This window comes from Pongo pygmaeus, chromosome 13 (assembly GCF_028885625.2).
Source record: "Pongo pygmaeus isolate AG05252 chromosome 13, NHGRI_mPonPyg2-v2.0_pri, whole genome shotgun sequence".
NCBI classification, from domain to species: domain Eukaryota; kingdom Metazoa; phylum Chordata; class Mammalia; order Primates; family Hominidae; genus Pongo; species Pongo pygmaeus.
The window spans coordinates 101,315,975-101,336,928 of record NC_072386.2 but is presented as its reverse complement, the minus strand read 5'-3'; the positions used below and the strand labels follow the sequence as shown (position 1 = coordinate 101,336,928).

Below are 20,954 nucleotides of genomic sequence, written 5' to 3'. Positions count from 1 at the left end.
CCGTTTCCCTTTCCCCTCCCCTCCCCTTCTCTTCTCCTCTCTCTCTCTCTCCCTCCCTCCCTCTTTCTCTCTCTCTGTCTTTCTCTCTCTCCTCTTTCTCCTCTTTCTTTCTTTCCTCACTCTGTCACCCAGGCTGGAGTGCAGTGGCATGATCTCAGCTGACTGTAACCTCTGCCTCCCAGGATCAAGCGATTCTCCTGCCTCAGCCTCCCAAGTAGCTGGGATTACAGGCACACGCCACCTCACCTGGCTAATTTTTGTATTTTTAGTAGAGATGGGGTTTCACCGTGTTGGTCAGGCTGGTCTCGAACTCCTGACCTCGTGATCCACCCGCCTTGGCCTCCCGAAGTGCTTGGATTATAGGCATGAGCCACTGCTCTGGCCTGAGCTATGAGCTACTTTCTACAGGAAATGAGAAGAAACTACAGATAGTTGGTGCTGGCCTTTCTAGTGTTGGTCAATCTCTTCCTCACTCTCTCTCTCTGTCATTCTCTCCTTCCTACTTTATTGAACTATAATTGACATATAACATGTTGTTGCATATATTGACAGTTGGTTTCTATTACTGACTAGTATTCCATTGATTGGAAATACTACTGTATATTCACCTGTTGATCTGTGGATGGACTTTTGGGTTGTTTCTAGTTATTGACTATTACAAATATTTTGCTCTGGGCATTTTATACACATCTTTGTGTGGACATATTCTTTCCTTTCTCTTGGATAAATATTGAGTAGAATGGCTGAGTCATATGATATGTGAATGTTTAACTTTTGAAGAAGCTGCCAAACTGTTTTCCAAATGATTAATACCATATTACATTTTCAAGAGCAGTGATGAAAGTTTCAGTTCCACTATATCCAAGTCAACATTTGCTAGGGTCACTCTTTTAAATTTTAGACATTCAGTGGGTGTGCAGTTGTATCTGTTTGTGGATTTAGTTTGTATTTCCCTGATGACTAGTGAAGCTGATCACCTTTTCATGTGCTTAATGTGCCATTTATACATTTTCTTTTGAGAAGCATCTATTAAACTATTTTACATTTTAATTGGATTATTCATTTTATTATTGTATTGATATATAATGGGAATCTAACTTTTATATCCCTGCCTCACCCCAAAGTCAAATTATTCCAAGACTATTTATTGAGCATTTAATCTTTTCTTCATGTTTTAAAATATGTATTAGATTTTGTTATGCAGAGATCCGTTTTTAGATTCTAATGTGTGCCACTAATCTTGTTTATCCTCCTGCTAGTACCAAACTAGCTTAAACCTGTGGCTTTATAGCATGTTTTAATGAGATAATCCCCTTTCATTAACTTGCCCCCACAAATGCATTTAATATACAAACTAATTTTGAAAGAATTCCTATTTTAAAAGTATTGAATCTTCCCCTTCAAGAATATGGTACTAGCTCCATTTATTTAGGTATTTTTTCTTAAAAGTTATGTAATGTTCTTTATTGAAGAATAACATACTTTTGCTAGATGATGATTATCTTGCAAATATTTATTACAAGAAATCCATTTAGTTTTGTACTTTAATTTATATATGCCCACTTTTCTGAGTTACAAATTTTTTTCCAATAGTTGATTGAATAGTTATCAGGTATTTTAGTTTTTCTATTAACAAGTAGGCAATCTGAAGACAACTTATTTTCAATTGTTTATCTTTTTTTTTCTTTTCTAGCTTAATTCATTGACTAGAATGTCAGTACAAATGGATATCCTTTTCTTATCCCTTATATTAATGGAATACTTCTAGTATTTCATTGTTAAATAAGATTTCTGTTGATTTCTAATAAGTTTTCTGTAGTTTTCCCCTATTCCCAGATTACTAAGTGTTGTACTTGTAATTATATTTTGATTTGTTGGTGGTGGTGTTTTATCTTCCTTTTAAAAAAGCAAATGTTGAATTTTACCAGGCAAGTCATTGGTGCTAATATTTTTTCTTTTTTTTTAAATTTTATTATACTTTAAGTTTTAGGGTACATGTGCACAATGTGCAGGTTAGTTACATATGTATACATGTGCCGTGCTGGTGTGCTGCACCCATTAACTCGCCATTTAGCATTAGGTATATCTCCTAATGCTATCCCTCCCCCCTCCCCCCACCCCACAACAGTCCCCAGAGTGTGATGTTCCCCTTCCTGTGTCCATGTGTTCTCATTGTTCAGTTCCCACCTATGAGTGAGAATATGCGGTGTTTGGTTTTTTGTTCTTGTGATAGTTTACTGAGAATGATGGTTTCCAGTTTCATCCATGTCCCTACAAAGGACATGAACTCATCATTTTTTATGGCTGCATAGTATTCCATGGTGTATACGTGCCACATTTTCTTAATCCAGTCTATCATTGTTGGACATTTGGGTTGGTTCCAAGTCTTTGCTATTGTGAATAGTGCTGCAATAAACATACGTGTGCATGTGTCTTTATAGCAGCATGATTTATAGTCCTTTGGGTATATACCCAGTAATAGGATGGCTGGGTCAAATGGTATTTCTAGTTCTAGATCCCTGAGGAATCTCCACACTGACTTCCACAATGGTTGAACTAGTTTACAGTCCCACCAACAGTGTAAAAGTGTTCCTATTTCTCCATATCCTCTCCAGAACCTGTTGTTTCCTGACCTTTTAATGATTGCCATTCTAACTGGTGTGAGATGGTATCTCATTGTGGTTTTGATTTGCATTTCTCTGATGGCCAGTGATGGTGAGCATTTTTTCATGTGTTTTTTGGCTGCATAAATGTCTTCTTTTGAGAAGTGTCTGTTCATGTCCTTCGTCCACTTTTTAATGGGGTTGTTTGTTTTTTTCTTGTAAATTTGTTTGAGTTCATTGTAGATTCTGGATATTAGCCCTTTGTCAGATGAGTAGGTTGTGAAAGTTTTCTCCCATTCTGTAGGTTGCCTGTTCACTCTGATGGTAGTTTCTTTTGCTGTGCAGAAGCTCTTTAGTTTAATGAGATCCCATTTGTCAATTTTGGCTTTTGTTGCCATTGCTTTTGGTGTTTTAGACATGAAGTCCTTGCCCATGCCTATGTCCTGAATGGTAATGCCTAGGTTTTCTTCTAGGGTTTTTATGGTTTTACATCTAATGTTTAAGTCTTTAATCCATCTTGAATTAATTTTTGTGTAAGGTGTAAGGAAGGAATCCAGTTTCAGCTTAATTTTTTCTTAATAGTGTGGTGAATTGCATTAAGAGATTTCCTAGTGTTAACCCTTTTTGGTTGCATTCTGCTAATATAATGTCGGATTCGATTATATTCACAAAGTTGACTGGTCTATGCAGTTATTCTCAAGGAAAGGTGGTACTTCCTGCTGACTATTCTCCAGGGACATTTGGGAATGTGAGGGAGTAGTTTTTGCTGGCCACAATGGGCAGAGTGCTAAGGACCCTGGAATTCATGGAACAGTTACATGCAACAAAGAAGTTTTTCATCCCCAAAGCCAATTCCAATCGCATTGAGAAAAACTAATCTATAGCTTTGTGGAGGGGAGATTTGTTTTGTCTATTTTTTATAGTTTATTTTAGTCTCTTAGAATGAATTGGAATTTTTTTTTAAGTGTTAATGCTTGGGGAACAATATAAATTCCATAGGAAGTAATATGTTCCTTAGTGGTTTGATAAATTTCATCCACAAATCCATCTGAATCTGGTGCCTTTTGAGGGGGGTGAAGGAACTTTTTTAACGATTATATTCTCTATGTTTTTTGTTTTGAGTATATTCAGATTTTCAAACTATTGCATCAATTGTCATAGTTTGTTTCCTTAGAAAAACATCAATTTTAGCCATATTTTCAAATTTATTGGCAAATAATTTCATGTAACTTCTAGTTGTGTGAACTTCATCATCTATGGTTATCTCTTCTTTCTAATCTGTTTTTATTTTGTTGATCATATTTATAAGACATTTGTCTCTTTAGTTGTTTCTTTAAATACCAGATTTGTTGTCTTAATCAAGTTTATTATTTTTTATTTACTATTTCAGTAACATGTTTTAATTTCTTTTTTCCTTTTGGGGATGTTATATATTTTTGCTCAACTTCTTGAGTTAAATGTATGGTTCATTTCTTTCTCATTATTTGTATTCATTTGTAAAAATATTTTGGCCTCTGAATGCAAAACTGTGCTGTTAACGGATTTCTAGTCTGTTACAGACATTCCATTTGGATATAATGCAATCACTTAATTAGGGTGTGTGATTTGTACTACTAGAACCAATAGTGATTATTTTGTAACCACAATATGCTATTTGTACAGCAAACAAACCTAAAGCTGCTTTGAATTTCCAGCAGCTCAGTTGGTATCCTGTTGTTATTAACAATTGTAAACTCAATTACAATTTTACAATTAATTTTAAAGTAATGATTTGTGACAAAAATTCTAGTAGTGAAAAATACACAGTGAATCTACTTTCTCACCTCAATCTTTAGCCATGGCAATACTAATTTCTGATGTAGAATTTTTTAAAATTATCTACATATATAAGCATAAGCAAGTGTGGGAGGGCACGTGTATATCTGCATATACACACTGAGTATATGCACCTATTCTTACCTGACTTCTTTTCACCAACTTAATGTCTTTCTTTCTTTCTTTTTCTTTCTTTCTTTCTTTCTTTCTTTCTTTCTTTCTTTCTTTCTTTCTTTCTTTCTTTCTTTCTTTCTTTCTTTCTTTCTTTCTCTTCTTTCTTTCTCTCTCTCTCTCTCTCTTTCTCTTTCTCTCTTTCATTTTTCAAGACGGAGTCTCACTCTGTTGCCCAGGCTGGAGTGCAGTGGTGCAATCTCGGCTCACTGCAAGCTCCGCCTCCCGGCTTCACACCATTCTCCTGCCTCAGCCTCCCGAGTAGCTGAGACTACAGGCGCCCAACCATGCCCGGCTAATTTTTGTATTTTTAGTAGAGACAGGGTTTCACCTTGTTAGCCAGGATGGTCTCGATCTCCTGACCTTGTGATGTGCCTGCCTCGGCCTCCCAAAGTGCTGGGATTACAGGCGAGAGCCACCGCACCCAGCCAATGTGTTAACAATGGTTTTGTAAAACATACTAATTCATGCCCATAGCCACTTTTCTATTCTCTTCCAGTAAAACTGCTTCAAAGAGTTGTATATCCTTGCAGTATTCAGTTTCTTTCCTGTTCTTTCTTGATGTTACTCCAAGTCAGGAGTTCTCATGACTCCACTGAACTGTCATCAGTGACCCTCTTGCCGCTAAATTCATTTTTTCAGTTTTCAGGTATTTTTGACTTTTCTTGTTGTCTCCAATATCCAGTCTGTTAGCCATACATATCAGCTGTATGGTCAAAATGTGTCTATGATCTCCACCTTCCCGCATTCAAAGCCACCATTATCTCTTGTCTGATTTACTGCGTGAGTTTCTAGCTGCCCTTCTTGTATCCACACTTGCTCTTCCATAGTCTCCAAATATTATTCCCCTCTAAAATGTATCTTACTTATTTTGTATTTTGTTGATTGTCTTTCTCATTTCTCTTGGAACCTAAACTCAATGAAGGCAGATTTTTTTTTTTTTTTTCTGCTGGGTTCATTGCTGCATCCCTAGTCACATAACTAATTAAATAATTACATTGTCTAATAAAATAAGTACAAAAAGAAGACATTGTTTCTATGAAAATTAGGTGAATGCTTCGTTAACATTCAATTAAGGTAAATTGGGGGAAAAAAAAAGAGCTGATGAAAACAACTGTTGAAGTTTGGAGAATCCATAAAAACACTCCACAAGGTTTTTCACTGAAATTGCTTTGCAAGAATTTTCAGTTTTGACTCTATTCTGGGGGAGCCAAATTGGAAGTAGTATGGGATGCTTAATTGGGGTGGCTTTTGCTTCCAATATGACACAGAACTCCAGTCAATGCACCTGTGTTCAAATAAAAAACCTTGACTCTATGTCAAAACATTGGTAAATGAATACAAATTTATATTTTTAAAGAAGATGTTTAAAGTATCATTTTTATGTTTTGTTGTTCTAAACACTGTTAGATGCATTGACTATTATCCTCCGTTAAGGCTTACTGTAGGGCATCTGATGATTTGGTATCAGTAAAGGCAGACTATCTAAACTGGTAGAATTGAATAGGATTCTACTTTATGGGTGCAGTGTACCTTATTTTACTTCTCTATTTATGGTTATCTATTTACAGTTTTTAAAATAAAGAATACTGCAAATAATTCTTTGCACATGCATAATTGTATTGTGTGTAAATATATCTATAGGATAAGTTTCTATCAGTGATATTGTTGCAGTTTATTTTGACAGCTTTAGAACTGATTGACTTTTGCTTAGGATTTATGGGCTAGTCAGAATTTGCTTTGTGATATTTAGACTTGGTGTTGTCAATTTTATCAGCTAGCCTTTTTACTCTACACTTGTAGTTAAAATAATTGAAATTTATGTAGAAAAAGTTTGTTTATGATTTTGAATCTGGACTTCTGTAGCCTAAACACCCACTTCCCAATTGAATAATTGTTTTTATAACCTTACTTTAAGGATTTTTTTTTAATTTATAAAAGTTTTTGATAAAGAGAGATATCTTAGACAGATAGCTATCATATTAGAACAGACCATACCTCCTTTCTGCTCTGCCAAGAATCTGTGCTTCCTAAAGATCAATCCAGGGCATTTGGCAGCTATAGGAGATGTAACTAATCTCAAAAAGAATGACAATGACCACATTTACAGTTAATACTGTTCTTCTTTTCATGTCTTTTGGCTATTAAAAATTATATTTATATAAATATAAACATTTTTAGGTTACGTAAATAATTCACAAAGTTTTCTCAATTTGCTTTTAGATTAAATTTTTAATATTTTCCTCATTTTGATAGTAAGAAAATGAATTGTAAATAAAATTTCCATTACGTTTCTCTATCCTTGAAGTTTGTCTCTTGGGTAATACATATCTTGTGATTCATGAACTGCACAGAAAAAAAATCCACAGGATTTTGTCAGCTACATTCTATGAGCATTTTCAGCCAGATTTCAGTACTTGTTTAGATTTATATTATTTTGGGAGAATCTTAATTTGTAGTTAAAAAATTAAATATGTTGCAAAACCAATTATAAACTTCCTGTTAATGTTGAACTTTTGCTAGGGAAAGATTCTGAGGGGAATTTCCTTTATCCTTTTAAAGGGATAAATATTATTCAAATCACCTTAGTAACAGTTGGACCACAGTCATGCAATTAGTTTAGTATCACTTTCTAAGTTAGATGGTGTTGGTCTGGAGTTGACAACATTGATTTTCTGTGAAGTTTATGATTTATTATTTTTTAAATAAGGGGAAAATTTTGCTTTTTAAGACATTTGCGATTTATCACTTGGTTTACGAGGCAAAATAGATTTAACCATTTTGAGAACTGTGAGTTATTTTCTATGTGAAGAATATATGTGGTACCATCGTTTTTGATTGGGTTTCATAGTGCACATTATGTAAAAGAAAACAAATCTTACTGTCTCTTTTATGATACAGCAAAGTGAAGACTGAGGATCCTCAGTGTGCATAGTGCATGCATGTTATGTGTGTGTTATGTGTGTATGCATACATATGGGTATATATATATTTTTACAAGTTTAAAAATAATATCAGTGACTTGAAAATAGTAAAGGCTTACCAGATAATCTCTTTGTAGGCCTTGGAGTAGCATTGTTTTTTTTTTTTTTGGTTATTGATGGGTAATAATGCTCTGGTAAATCAGTCTTTTTTTTTTTGAGATGGAGTTTCGCTTTTGTTGCCCAGGCTGGTGTGCAATGGTGCAATCTTTGCTCACTGCAACCTCTGTCTCCCAGGTTCAAGTGATTCTTCTGCCTCAGCCTCCTGAGTGGCTGGGATTACAGGCATGTGTCACCACGCCCAGCTAAATTTTTTTTTTTTTTTTTTTTGAGGTGGATTTTTGCTCTTGTTGCTCAGGCTGGAGTGCAGTGGCACAATCTTGGCTCACTGCAACCTCTGCCTCTCAGCTTCAAGCAATTCTCCTGCCTTAGACTCTGGAGTGGCTGAGAATACAGGCGCCTGCCATCACATCCGACTAATTTTTGTGGTTTTAGTAGAGACAGGGTAATACCATGTTGGTCAGGCTGGTCTTGAACTCCTGACCTCAGGCAATCCACCCGCCTCAGCCTCCCAAAGTGCTGGGATTACAGGCATGAGCCACCATGCCCAGCCTAATTTTGTATTTTTAGTAGAGATGGGGTTTTATCATATTGGTCAGGCTGGTCTCAAACTCCTCACCTCAGGTGATCCACCCACCTTAGCCTCCCAAAGTGTTGGGATTATAGGCATGAGCCACTGCGCCTGGCCTGGTAAGTCAGTCTTAACCTCAGTTACTTCACCCTAAGACAGAGCTGGGTAGAAATCAGAAGACAAGAATTAGGAAAAAAGGAAGAGGCAGTGACCCGTCTTAAGGTTTAGACTGTATTGTTGGATTGCGAGTAAATTAAAGCCTTTCCTTTTTTGTATGCTTATAGACCTCAGGGGTCACATTCTATTCCTGAGAATAGTAGCTACCATTGGTAGTGAAGTATGTGTGCATGCATCCTGGATCTAATTAGGTGGTTGTGCTGCTTCCATATTTTTGGAACATTATTCTGACTTTATTTGTTCTATTTGTAGATAAGAACATTCGGAGGAACACATCTCTCCCCATGTAATTATCTCATTTAGAATTTGCCTACTCAGATGGCATGGCTAAATGTTTTAGGTACAGGGAAAAGCTGACTTTGGTGGCAATTTTTTATGCTGTCTTCTCAAATTAAGAGGGTCCTCTATTCAGGAATGTTTCCTGCATAATGAATAGACATTCCTTGAAGCATGATGACCCCCCACCCACTGCATTTGAATGTAGAGCAACATCTTACATGGAAAAAGTGATAGTATAGGAAGCACAAAATAATGTCAAATAAACTCTAATTAATAGCTTCACAGATTCAAGAAGATACTGTATTGACTAAATTAGTACACATTACTATGTAAAAGGATCATTCAGAGAACAGTGTTCCTGAAAATAAAAAAAATCTGATCGCCTGCCCTCCTTTATCCATTGCTAATAAACAGACAAACCAAAAGTCACTACCAAGTAGTGAAATGGATATAGCTAAAAATCAAATATTTGACCTTGAAAATAAGTCCATGATATCACCCAGGATACCAAATAAAAAGTAAAGTGGTAAAAATACAAATGAAAAATTAAGAGACGTCAAGGATCCATCAATTTTTAAATGTAGGTTCCCAAATATCCAATATTCATTGTAAAAGAAGTCTCACATGAACAGAAACAATGGAGAGAAAAGTACTCAAAGTGATAGGATATTTCCTTAATCTAAAGGAAATATCACGAATGTGAGACTATAGATAAAATTGCCAATCAAGGGCCAAGCAAGAATTATGAGCAAAGCCAAGACATCATATTCTAGTGATATTTGTGATCTCCCAAAGTTAATGAAAGACATAGTGACAGTTTCAGGTAGGAGAGGATGAGAAAAATATTTGGTTAATGGCCTAGGTTTGTAGCTAGCTAGCCAGATCCTTGTTCTTTCACTTATTTTTTTTGTTCATTCAACAAATGTTTATAGAGCACTTACTATATGCCAAAAATTTTGTTAGGTTATATAGACACAGTGGAGTAAAAATAGTCTGATGACAGAAGTGAACAATAATCACATTGTAAATAAAAATAAATTACACCTGTGATAACTTCTACCATGGAGTGTTTTATAATGCTGAGAGCATATTACAAAGGGATTTTTGACTTAATCAGGGAAGGCATCCCAGAAGTAGCGGTAAGTAAAGTGTGAGTAGGAATTAGATTGCGAGGAGAGAGAGTAACACGTACAAAGGCCCATGGTTAGGGGGATTGTGATAGACTGAAAGGACTGGAAAAACTCATATGTCCAGAAAGCAGACATGCAGTGCAAGACAAAGCTTGGCAAGTAAGTAAGGACCCGTACTATGTAGGTGTTTTACACAAGAAGAGTGGGAATCATACATCAGACTTCTCATCTGCAAGACTAAATACTAGAAGACAGTGTTCTGAGAGAAAATGATTTTAAGCTTATGCAAACTTTCTAGAAAGAATGCTCATGGATACACTCTAGAAAATCGGGGTGGGGGAGGGAGAAGAAAAGAAATTCCAAAAAAAAGATGTACGTTAGAAGAAACAATGTACCACCTGGGTATGTAAAATAAGCAACCCTCAATGGAAGCTGAGAAGCAGGCCTAGAAATCAATGGGTTCGATTGGGTTAGTAAGTCAGAGGGCTGCAGGAAATGTCTTTGGGGAAAAATTGTATAATTAAAAAGTTGGAAATACATCTGTGGCATGCTTCTGCTGTAATAAACTATGTGTTTCTTATCTGTAACAAAAGAGAGAATATAAAGAGAAAGCAGTTAGAAGTTCAAGGGAAAAAAGAAATCTGTTCAAAAGTCATGGTGTTGAATCTGTTTTTCAGTAAGAGAATTAAGGGCATCACATTTATGATGTCTAGTCACATGTTTGGGCTTATTCTTGACATTCTATTTATGTGTGTGCATTTCCTTGCTTTTGCTTCTATTTCTTTTCCTTTTGATAAATTGAGTTTTCTTTTCAAACTGTTTTGTTCTTCCTTCCTTTTAAAAAAATTTTTCTTTGTTTCTTTAGTGGTTTGAGTGGTACATCCAATATCTATTTTTAATAGTGGCTAACTTTAAATTTTAAAAACATACTTTAAAAAATTCAAGATATAGGCTGGGCACGGTGGCTCATGCCTATATTCCTAACACTTTGGGAGGCCGAGGCGGGCAGAACACTTGAGGTCAGCAGTTCAAGACCAGCCTGGCCAACATGGTGAAAGCCCATCTCTACTAAAAATACAAAAATTAGGCATGGTGGCATGCACCTGTAATCCCAGTTATTCAGGAGACTGAGGCAAGGGAATCACTTGAATCTGGGAGGCAGAGGTTGCAGTGAGCCAAGATCATGCCACTGCACTCCAGCCTGGATGACAGAGTGAGACTCAGTCTCAAGTAAAATAAAATAAAATAAAATTCAAGATATAATTCGGTATCTACAGTAGCCCCCAAACAAGATAAAACTTTTAGCAAACTTTCTACTCTTCTGCCTTCTCTTCTTACCTTTTACTTAAGAAAAATCAAGACTTCTAGTTTCGTGTTGTTAAAATTTCTAAATTTATAAATATCTGAATATGAGCGAGTCGAATATATAAAAAACACAAAAAGTAATATGACAATCATCTAATGACCGAACATTAAAATCAAACATGCTAACATTTTGCGTAATTTGCTTCAGGTCTCTGAAAAGAATTGTAGCTATAACCAAAGCACCGTCCCCCACTCCTTCCTCCTGCCTGTCGTCTCAGAAGTTGTCCGGAAATTGCTGCTGCTTGTTCTCATTCATGTGCTTGCACTTTTATCATATATCTGTGCACTCATTTAAAAAACCCTCACACTTTAATTTGGCCAGGTAATACAGGTTAAAATTATAGGATACAAATTCTAAACCTTCAAAAGTGTGTAGGAATTGTTCCACCATTCTAGAAGTTGGTCTTCCAGGGTCTTCTTTATGCCTCTTTGAATGTCCTATAGCATCCGTTTAAAAGACCTTACACACGGTAGATGTTAATGTTTATTTTCCACCCATAATTTAATGACATTTCTACTCATTAATTTTTCTTGTTTGGGATGTATGTACTAGGCGCTTAGCTATGACTTGCTAATTCATCCAATGGAAGATATTGAGTGTCTGCTGTCGTCAGACAATATTCTAGATTCCAGAGATACAGACAGGAAAGAGGTAGCATTCCTTCCTTCATGAAGTTAATATTCTTGTTAAGGGAAGATAAAACAATAAACATGTAAACCAATAAATACAATAATTTTGGGTATAAATAAAGGATATATCATTTGGCTATATCATCATGTGATGATAATAAAATGGGAGAATGTGGTGATGGTGGTGGGCTGTTGCTTTGGCTAGGATAACCAAGGATAGCCTTTTTAAGAAAGCGACATTTAATAAGTAAATAGACATAAAAAGCTGCAGAGAGAGTACTCCCAGCAGATGGATCTATAAATGCAAAGATCCTGAGACAGAAATGGGCTTTGTCTGTGTGACTGGAACCTCGTAAATGAGGAGCGAGTGGAAAGAGATGAGATCCAAGAAACTGGCAGGGCCAGTCATGTGTAGGGCATTATGGATAGCAGTAAGGATTCAAGTAGGAAGACTTTGGAGGGTTTTAAGCAGGAGAGTGACTTAATGCAAATTGATTTATGCTTGTTTTGTACAAGCTGGACTTTAGGGAAGCAGTGTGGAGGAAGAGGAATTGGTTAAGAGCCTGTTGCAATTGGCAGATAAAAGGTATTGCTCACTTGGCTAGGGTGGTAGCAGTGGGGAAGTGGTTTTTCCTGGCTTTTCAGCACCTGAATGGTCTGTAAGAATGGCACTAGCATACAAGTCATTTCAATGTGGACTTTCCAATGTACAGTTGCAGGATGAGAGTTAGCGTCTGTTGTAGGGTATGGAGCTTGTACGTGCGCGATACACACTACTTAATGTTAAGGAGAGTACGCCAGAGGGAAGGCAGCTTTGGCATTCTCTTGGGTACAGGAAAGTAGCATTGTGGTGATCAGGAGAGTCTAATGAAGCTAAAACTGTCATCCAGGAATGTTAAAAAGAGAACATAATGAGTATTCTGCTCTGCTTTAGAGCTCTGTATGGTGTTATTATCCTTCTCTAAAAGATAAATGTTGCTCTCAAGAGTGAGTAATGAAAATACTAGAGCACATCACACAATAAATGAAATCATGAAACTTTAAATGTATGCAACATGTGCTGTGACCAGGAAGGAATGGCACTGTTGAACACCAAACTAGATGGAGTAAAATCGGTATCACGGTGGAAATAATATAGAACAATAATACTGCGGAGATATCTCAGTTAAATTATATAGTTTCAATAGTCAGGAAAAAAGATTTTATAATTAATCTGGGTTATTCTTTTAGAAAAAGCATTAATCTCAAAAAGCCCATCCACATACACCCCCATTATAATGAACCCTTAGCTGCAAGACTGAGGAAGAATAAGCTTTGCATCTGTGGCCTATTTTTCTGACATAGGCTCTGTTAAGATACATAGCATTGAAGGATTTCATAGCTAACTATGTATTATGTGTGTACCTTAATAGCAGAAATCACAATGTAACTACAGAGATGAACTAAAATTTGATTAGATTCTGGGATACCACGCTGCCTGACCTGAGGGAATAAACAATTTAGGGAAAACAGAAAAAGCAACTTAGGCACTCACTTATTTTCTCCCTTGATTCCCACCCCAGGTCTCTGAGATAGGACTGTTTCTGGGATCCTCATTTGAAAAACAAGAAGAGTGAGGCCACCTTGGGCACAGTGCTGATGTAGAATTGATTTACCTTGACTTGTTTTGGATCTGTGGGATGTCTGGTTCTTTTGTAAAAACACAACTTTGCCAGCCAGACTAGAAATGCTTTCTGTGTTTTTCATCAAAAATCTTGGACACTGTCTCTAGAGGTCTTCTCTGGCAAGGACTGTTTTCCTCTTTAACTTTGGTTCTTGCATTCCATATGTAAGCAAAGCTCAACTAGTTAGGAAAAAGTCATTCTAGAAAAAAAGACTGTAATTGTGAGACCAGATGGTAAGCATTATTCAGCTGATGAGGTTGGGTAGATTTGAGGGAAGGTGTGGTAATATGATCTCGATCTGCAGCTGTGACCTGTTGTTCCAAAACAGCCTCATTCCTCCCTGCCTTTTGCGTCTGCATTCCAGCACCTCTCCCTCCATCTTTGTGGGCATTGGGGTCCTCACAGATTGCTTTGACAGATGCATCAGGGAGGAATAAAGCTTGTTCAGGGAAGGACAACCCACGGATCTGTTTTGAATATCCTCCACCCCATGTTACTTGTAATATTGGCAAATCAGGGAGAATATAACCACTTTTGTTCAGCATGCTGTGAGACAGTTTCCCATGACACAAATTGCCATGAGCCTATTTACATGTAATTAAGGCATTCCCATTTGATGTCTTGCAGGTACCTCAAACTAAATACATACTGAACCCAGCTCATCAGCTCTCTTCTTCTCCTTACCTCCCTTAACAAAACACCAGCAAACATTTTCTCCTGTGTTTCCTCCTTCAACCAAAGTGAACATTTAGAAGTCATTCTAGACTTCTCTGTCTCATCCATCTCATGGAGTCCGTCTCCTAAATACTTCTCTAGTCCTTCTATATCTCTTCCCAATGCTGCTGTCCTGATTCTGGCTTTCATTATCTCTCTTCTGGAATTTGGAAATAGTTTTGCCTTTACTTTATTTTCTTCTTCCACTCTGTCACCAATGTTGTGTCTTAAATGAAAATCTGACTAGTAAGGCCAATGAGATTACAATCCCATAGTGGGAGGGGTGGGTGAAGGTCTTTATTTTTTAAAGAAGCTCTGCAGACTGTTGTAATGTGTGGCTAGGGTTGAGAATGTATGCTGGACTGGACAAATTTCAAATATCTTAGCCAGATATACAAGACCTTTGTGACCTTGGACATCTTATCTTCTGCTACTTCTGTTTCTGACGTTACAATAAATAACCACACTTCTTCTTCCTTTTTTTTTTTTTTTTTTTTTTTTGAGATGGAGTCTTGCTCTGTCACCCAGGCTGGAGTGTGGTGATGTGACCTCGGCTCACTGCAACCTCCACCTCTTAGGTTCAAGTGATTCTCCTGCCTCAGCCTCCCAAGTAGCTGGGACCACAGGTGTGCGCCACCACGCCTGGCTAATTTTTGTATTTTTAGTAAAGATGCGGTTTCACCATTGTTGGCCAGGCTGGTCTCGAACTCTTGACCTCAGGTGATCCACCCACCTCGGCCTCCCAAAGTGCTAGGATTACAGGGCCCTTCCTCTTGCTTTCATACTGTTGCATACCATTCATTGGTGTTGTGCCTGGGTTTGTGGGATTCTTCTATCAGAAATGTGCTGGAAATATACAAACTACTCAAAGCACTATGACTACTGAGTACTATATTTCATTCCCCATCTTGGTAGGTGATGGCATTGACCCATGAGAACCTCCAAAATGATTTGCTTCTCTATGTTGTCTCTCTATTCCCTCTTGTTATCTTCTTCATACCCTAGGAATCTCTTTATAATTAGGATAGTATTGTCTCAGAGCCTTTTGACATGCCAGCTCTTCCTTGTCCAAAACACATTTTCACATTCTGCCCTTGGAGAATCTATCCTAGGGCTCTGCAACACCAGCTGCCACAAGTCTATGCCACTCATGTAAGTCATGGTGGTCAGGTAGATGCGCAGTTTATAGAGGGCTTTTACAAGTTGTATCTCAGTTTGATCCTCACTGTGCCATGTGGAGGAGGCGGGGAGCTATTATTTCTCCACTTCAGAGGTGCTGAGATGGAGGTGTTTTAACTCTTATCAACCTTTCAGGTGTATGCTGAACTCTCTATAGATTACATGTTGATGGGGTCCACAATGCACATCTCAAGTCCTATAACCTGATTGAATTATGGTTAGCTTCTTATTATTAAAGGGGTTTAGGTGTGGCTTATTATTGTTTTCAGAAGCTCAAGGGGAAATCCTTAATTTGAGCAAACTTCATTTCAGAATATCCATTCATTATGGGTTAGGAGCCTCATCCCTTGAAATTTTCCAGCCCCCATTTTCCTTTTCTGTAGTGCATCCTCATCTTTTGGTCAGTTTGATCCTTGAGGCCTCTGTGAAATAGGAGGGGGAGCGGGGCGCAGAATTTCCATATGATTGGTTTTAGATGTTGATTTCTGAGGCCTGTACTGTGAGTCACTGAAATTATTGGATTGAGTCTTGACGATCCAAACACAGAGCGTTGGGACTGTGTGGTTGGGCCTAATCCTAGTACAAAAACCAGTTCCTTTCAGTGAAGAAGAAAAGGGAGAGGACTCTAGGTTCCTCAATGAAGCATCCATACATAGTAGCTCCTGTGTCAGGCTGTGGTGTTTCCCACTTCCTGCCTTCAGTCTAGCAGGGTTCCTTGCATTTCTTGGTCTAAAAGTAAGGCTCATGGGCTCTTTCTGGAAAGATCTTACACCTTTTAAATTTTAACATGGGAAGAAATTATAAACAACAAATGACAGTGTTTGAATTCTCTCACTTTTGAACAAAGTCAAGCAGCTTAAGTATGTGAGAATAAAGATATTCCCTTCTGTTGCCCAGAAGGAGAAAAAGATCATTTTATTTAAAATCTAGCTATTGAGATGCATGTTCCTTGTGTCTAATCAAGTTCTGAATTTGAACTCAATTAGAGCTTTGATAAAAGAAAGGGGAAAGGAAACTTGAAAGAATGCTGTTCCATTCATGAAGGGACTGTGTGTTTTTAGTTTCCAAGTAAATGGCATAATGGGACCATGCATTTTCCATCCAAGCATTTTCCATCCTGAGAATAATTCCCTTCCTGGCTTCTCAATGAATAATGCATTATTTCTGAAACCCAAGAGGCATTCCTTTGATTTTCCTTTATGTTTAGCTTTCTGAGTGATTTTCAAGCAAGGAAATTCAAGGACTTGGAATGAATGCTTTATTAACATTTTTATTGAAGTTCAAATTGCTCCTTGGCTATTATCTCCTGATATTTGAAGTATTTTTTTCTCTCCAAGGAAAGTCTAAGGTATTGTATTTATTAGAAAATGAAGTACCTTGGCCAATCTTCAAAGTGAACAGCAGTTTAAAACCAATACACATTTGTGTTGTAGAACAAAGAGCTTTATGGGGGTACTTTTCTCCTTTATTTTCATTTCCCTGCTGAAAAGTTTCACAAAAGAAAGCTCAGATTCAAAAGTGGGCTGTTTGGAGACTAAATCTCATTTGTTTACATTTTGTGAAACTAATTCCTTGAGGCTGGACCAAATCCATGACCCCAGTCTAAGCCTGCATCCACCAAAGCCAGCGCCATTTAAATCTGAAGATGCAAATGCCCTTCTGGTATTGCCCCTACTTCCGCTCTGCCTGATTACACATATGTAGCCTGCCTGATTACACATATGGGGCCCATTAGGTGAGGTGCAATGGGACACAGTAGTGCCCACCGCTGTTGGCTCATGTTCTTTCAGTAGAAGATCCCCAGCAGAGTCTGGAGTAACACAGTGGTAGGATTTAATGCTAGTTTACGACCTCCATTTTCCTGGGATCCAAATGATGAGTGATTTCAGAAACTAAATGAAATAGAATTAAGCATCTCATCTACATTTTCATTCCTCTTACAGTTATAGTAAAATTGTAATGATTCAGAATAACTGGGGGAAGAAAGAGAACAAAGTTGATCTAAATTAGTAAAACATCTGAAACATTAAATTTGGTTTAAAATATTTAGTGTTATCATTTTCAAGAAGTAGAAATGTAATATTTTCTAGAGCTTGAACTCTGGAGGCAGCCTCTAAGAGCAGAAACTCTGGAATTTTTCTGCTTTCCAGTACTGTGGCCTTGAGCCCGTTATATAAATTTTCTGGGTCTCAGTTCCTTCATCTGTACAATGGGGATATTAGTTTCTATGTCATATGGCTACTGTGAAAATTCAATGAGTTATTACTGGTAAAGCATATGGGACAGCACTATGTAGGTAGTTGTTGAATAAAAATAAAACATAGATCTTTTCATTGAAAATCACAATTTCCAATACAGATTGAGTGATTATTTCCTTAACACTCGTTTAATCCATACAACAAACCTTATGAGGTGTAACTATAATCATCTGCATTTTTCAGATGGGAAAATTAAGGAAAGAAAGTAGTTTGCCTAAGTTTACCTGGTTTATTACATATCACACAAGGATTTGGGCCCAGACAACCTAAATCCAGAAACTATGCCTTAATTAAACATTAAAGGACACTTATCATTCGTGCTTATCTTTTGCCTGAAAATAACACTGCTATTAAAAACCATGTTGTTATGTGAGGTGAAGTGTTTCCTGAATGCAGTTTTTCATATCTCAATTGCTTATCAAACTCTTTGTGTATTGCTCAAAATAATAATCATCAATGTCTCATAATTACTTGATTTTAGTAACATCCAAAATAAAATTTTAAGTTAACTATCGTTAAATTTTTTCTGATTATCTCAGGAAATGAATATTTCATTTGCGACAATGATTGGTGGCTTCCAACTTCAGTATTTTTATATTGAACTGAAATCATTTCACTTTATGGTCGCATGTTTTATAATATTTTTTCATTCTCTTTTTAAAAATCCTCCTGATCCCTATCCTTGTCCTTGTAGGGGCCTTTATCATCTGCTGGACTCCTGGATTGGTTTTGTTACTTCTAGACGTGTGCTGTCCACAGTGCGACGTGCTGGCCTATGAGAAATTCTTCCTTCTCCTTGCTGAATTCAACTCTGCCATGAACCCCATCATTTACTCCTACCGTGACAAAGAAATGAGCGCCACCTTTAGGCAGATCCTGTGCTGCCAGCGCAGTGAGAACCCCACCGGCCCCACAGAAGGCTCAGACCGCTCGGCTTCCTCCCTCAACCACACCATCTTGGCTGGAGTTCACAGCAATGACCACTCTGTGGTTTAGAACGGAAACTGAGATGAGGAACCAGCCATCCTCTCTTGGAGGATAAACAGCCTCCCCCTACCCAATTGCCAGGGCAAGGTGGGGTGTGAGAGAGGAGAAAAATCAACTCATGTACTTAAACACTAACCAATGACAGTATTTGTTCCCAGACCCCACAAGACTTGATATATATTGAAAATTAGCTTATGTGACAACCCTCATCTTGATCCCCATCCCTTCTGAAAGTAGGAAGTGGAGCTCTTGCAATGGAATTCAAGAACAGACTCTGGAGTGTCCATTTAGACTACACTAACTAGACTTTTAAAAGATTTTGTGTGGTTTGGTGCAAGTCAGAATAAATTCTGACTAGTTGAATCCACAACTTCATTTATATACAGGCTTCCCTTTTTTATTTTTAAAGGATACGTTTCACTTAATAAACATGTTTATGCCTATCAGCATGTTTGTGATGGATGAGACTATGGACTGTTTTTAAACTACCATAATTCCATTTTTTCCCTTACATAGGAAAACTGTAAGTTGGAATTATCTTTTGTTTAGAAAGCATGCATGTAATGTATGTATGCAGTATGCCTTACTTAAAAAGATTAAAAGGATACTAATGTTAAATCTTCTAGGAAATAGAACCTAGACTTCAAAGCCAGTATTTGTTTAGGTTATGAAGCAAACAATGCTCTAATCACAATATTAACTGTTTAATTAAAATGTTGTAACAAGTATAAAACAGGGAATGTAAGTTTATTACCAAAGTGATATGTATTCCAAAAAAGTCATAGAAGATGAAGCACTGTAATATTGTTCCCACATATTTAAAATACCCAAGTACAGTCTAATTACCAGTATATCAGAGGAAAATTTTCATAGTCTTTGTTAAATAATATACTCATCATAGAAAACTTGAAAAATGCAGAAATGTATAAAAAAGCAAAAATGATTACTGACACTATCACAACCCAGAAGTAACCACCTTTAAAAAGCAACCCCCATGTATGCCTGTATGTGTATTGTATACTTTTTTTTACATAATTGGAGTCATGCTGTAAACAGTTTTATAAGTAGATCTTTTTCATTGCAAAATTGCCACATTTTCTTATGGCATTAAAAATTTTACAAAAATATAATTTTAATGGCTATATTATATTCCATTTAATGGATGCAACTCAGTTTATTTAACCATTCCCATGTTGTTAACTATTTAGGTTATTTCTAATTTTCATTATTATAAAGTTGCAGAAATTTTGTGTACATAAAACTTTGTCCATATAATTGATTATTAGGACATATTCCCATGAAGGATTCTTTTTTTAAAAAAATGTGAAATGTCATCTTGTACTTATCCCTTTCATAAAAAGGGATTTCCTGCTTTTGTACTGCATGGGTGGCAGTTGTGAGGAAAAGCCAGTCAAATGACCTTTTAACAAAAGAAATGCGGTGGTCACTTTAGTTGAGAGTGACTTTTTAATATAACAAGATCAACTAGAAGAATTCAACTGTCTCAAGAATCAAGGTACCCCAATATATCTCGCAATTCCAAACTTTGTTTGAGGACTCGCTATCCAGCTCTTGGTAGCCACACCTGCAATGTGAAATTGAAGAAAATGCAAAGAAACCAAATGTGCCGAGTGAATAAAGGATTGTCATATCAATTAGTGTGGATCCATCTGTAGCAAATGGGTTGAGTGTGTCAGTATGTGGTTGGTTACTGTGTATTCGCCAGGAATCACCCCGATAGGCTGCCGCCCTATTAGGTGATACCTGTTTAATACATTGTCCAGGTAGACCTGTAGTTGCATCAGTTTGCTGTAACAAGTAACCAGTGAGGTAACACAGTCGTGAAGCAGGTCAGGGGAGGTCAGGAGGATGTCTGAGAGAAAGAAGTCTGGGAGATGAATGGCTGTCTAGGAAGGAGGATGTCAGTGCACGGTTAGTGTTTGAGCAGAGGGCAGACTTGTAAAGTACCTGTAGTGAAAAGAATGTGAGGACCCAATTAGCAGAAAGGTGTTTGCAGATACTTTATACAAAATACAGAATACTTTATATTGGAAGTGAGAGAAATGAACTTGGACTTTTACACATGTGCATATTTTTCTGGAGGCTATATGGATTATTTGAAATGAAAAGCATACTAATTGGACTTTAATAAATCATTTTCAATCAGCGTTTGGTAATGTGTGGTTCTGGTCAGTGCTATTTCTCTTGTTCGAGAGTCTTCCAGCTTGCATTGCGTGGGTGTTTTTCCCACTATGACCTCCTTTATCTCTCTGTAACAAGGGCTGCTTAACCCTGAGGCGGAGCAACCATGTGCTCCCCCAGCCCCCAACTGCTTTTTTTCAATCTGAGTAATAAATCTTGCCAATGTCT

The 20,954-nt window shown here is 37.1% G+C and overlaps 1 protein-coding gene across 1 annotated transcript in view; it reads left to right on the top strand.

Annotated features, from left to right (window-relative positions):
• The window catches only part of LPAR1 (lysophosphatidic acid receptor 1), a 134,993-nt gene extending 114,243 nt beyond the window's left edge, over positions 1-20,750 (top strand). The window contains exon 5 of the mRNA XM_054501884.2: positions 18,292-20,750. Within this exon, the coding sequence (XP_054357859.1) occupies positions 18,292-18,593 (302 nt within the window). The 3' untranslated portion in view covers positions 18,594-20,750. The remainder of the gene's footprint in view (positions 1-18,291) is intronic.
• The last annotated feature ends 204 nt before the right edge of the window (positions 20,751-20,954 follow it).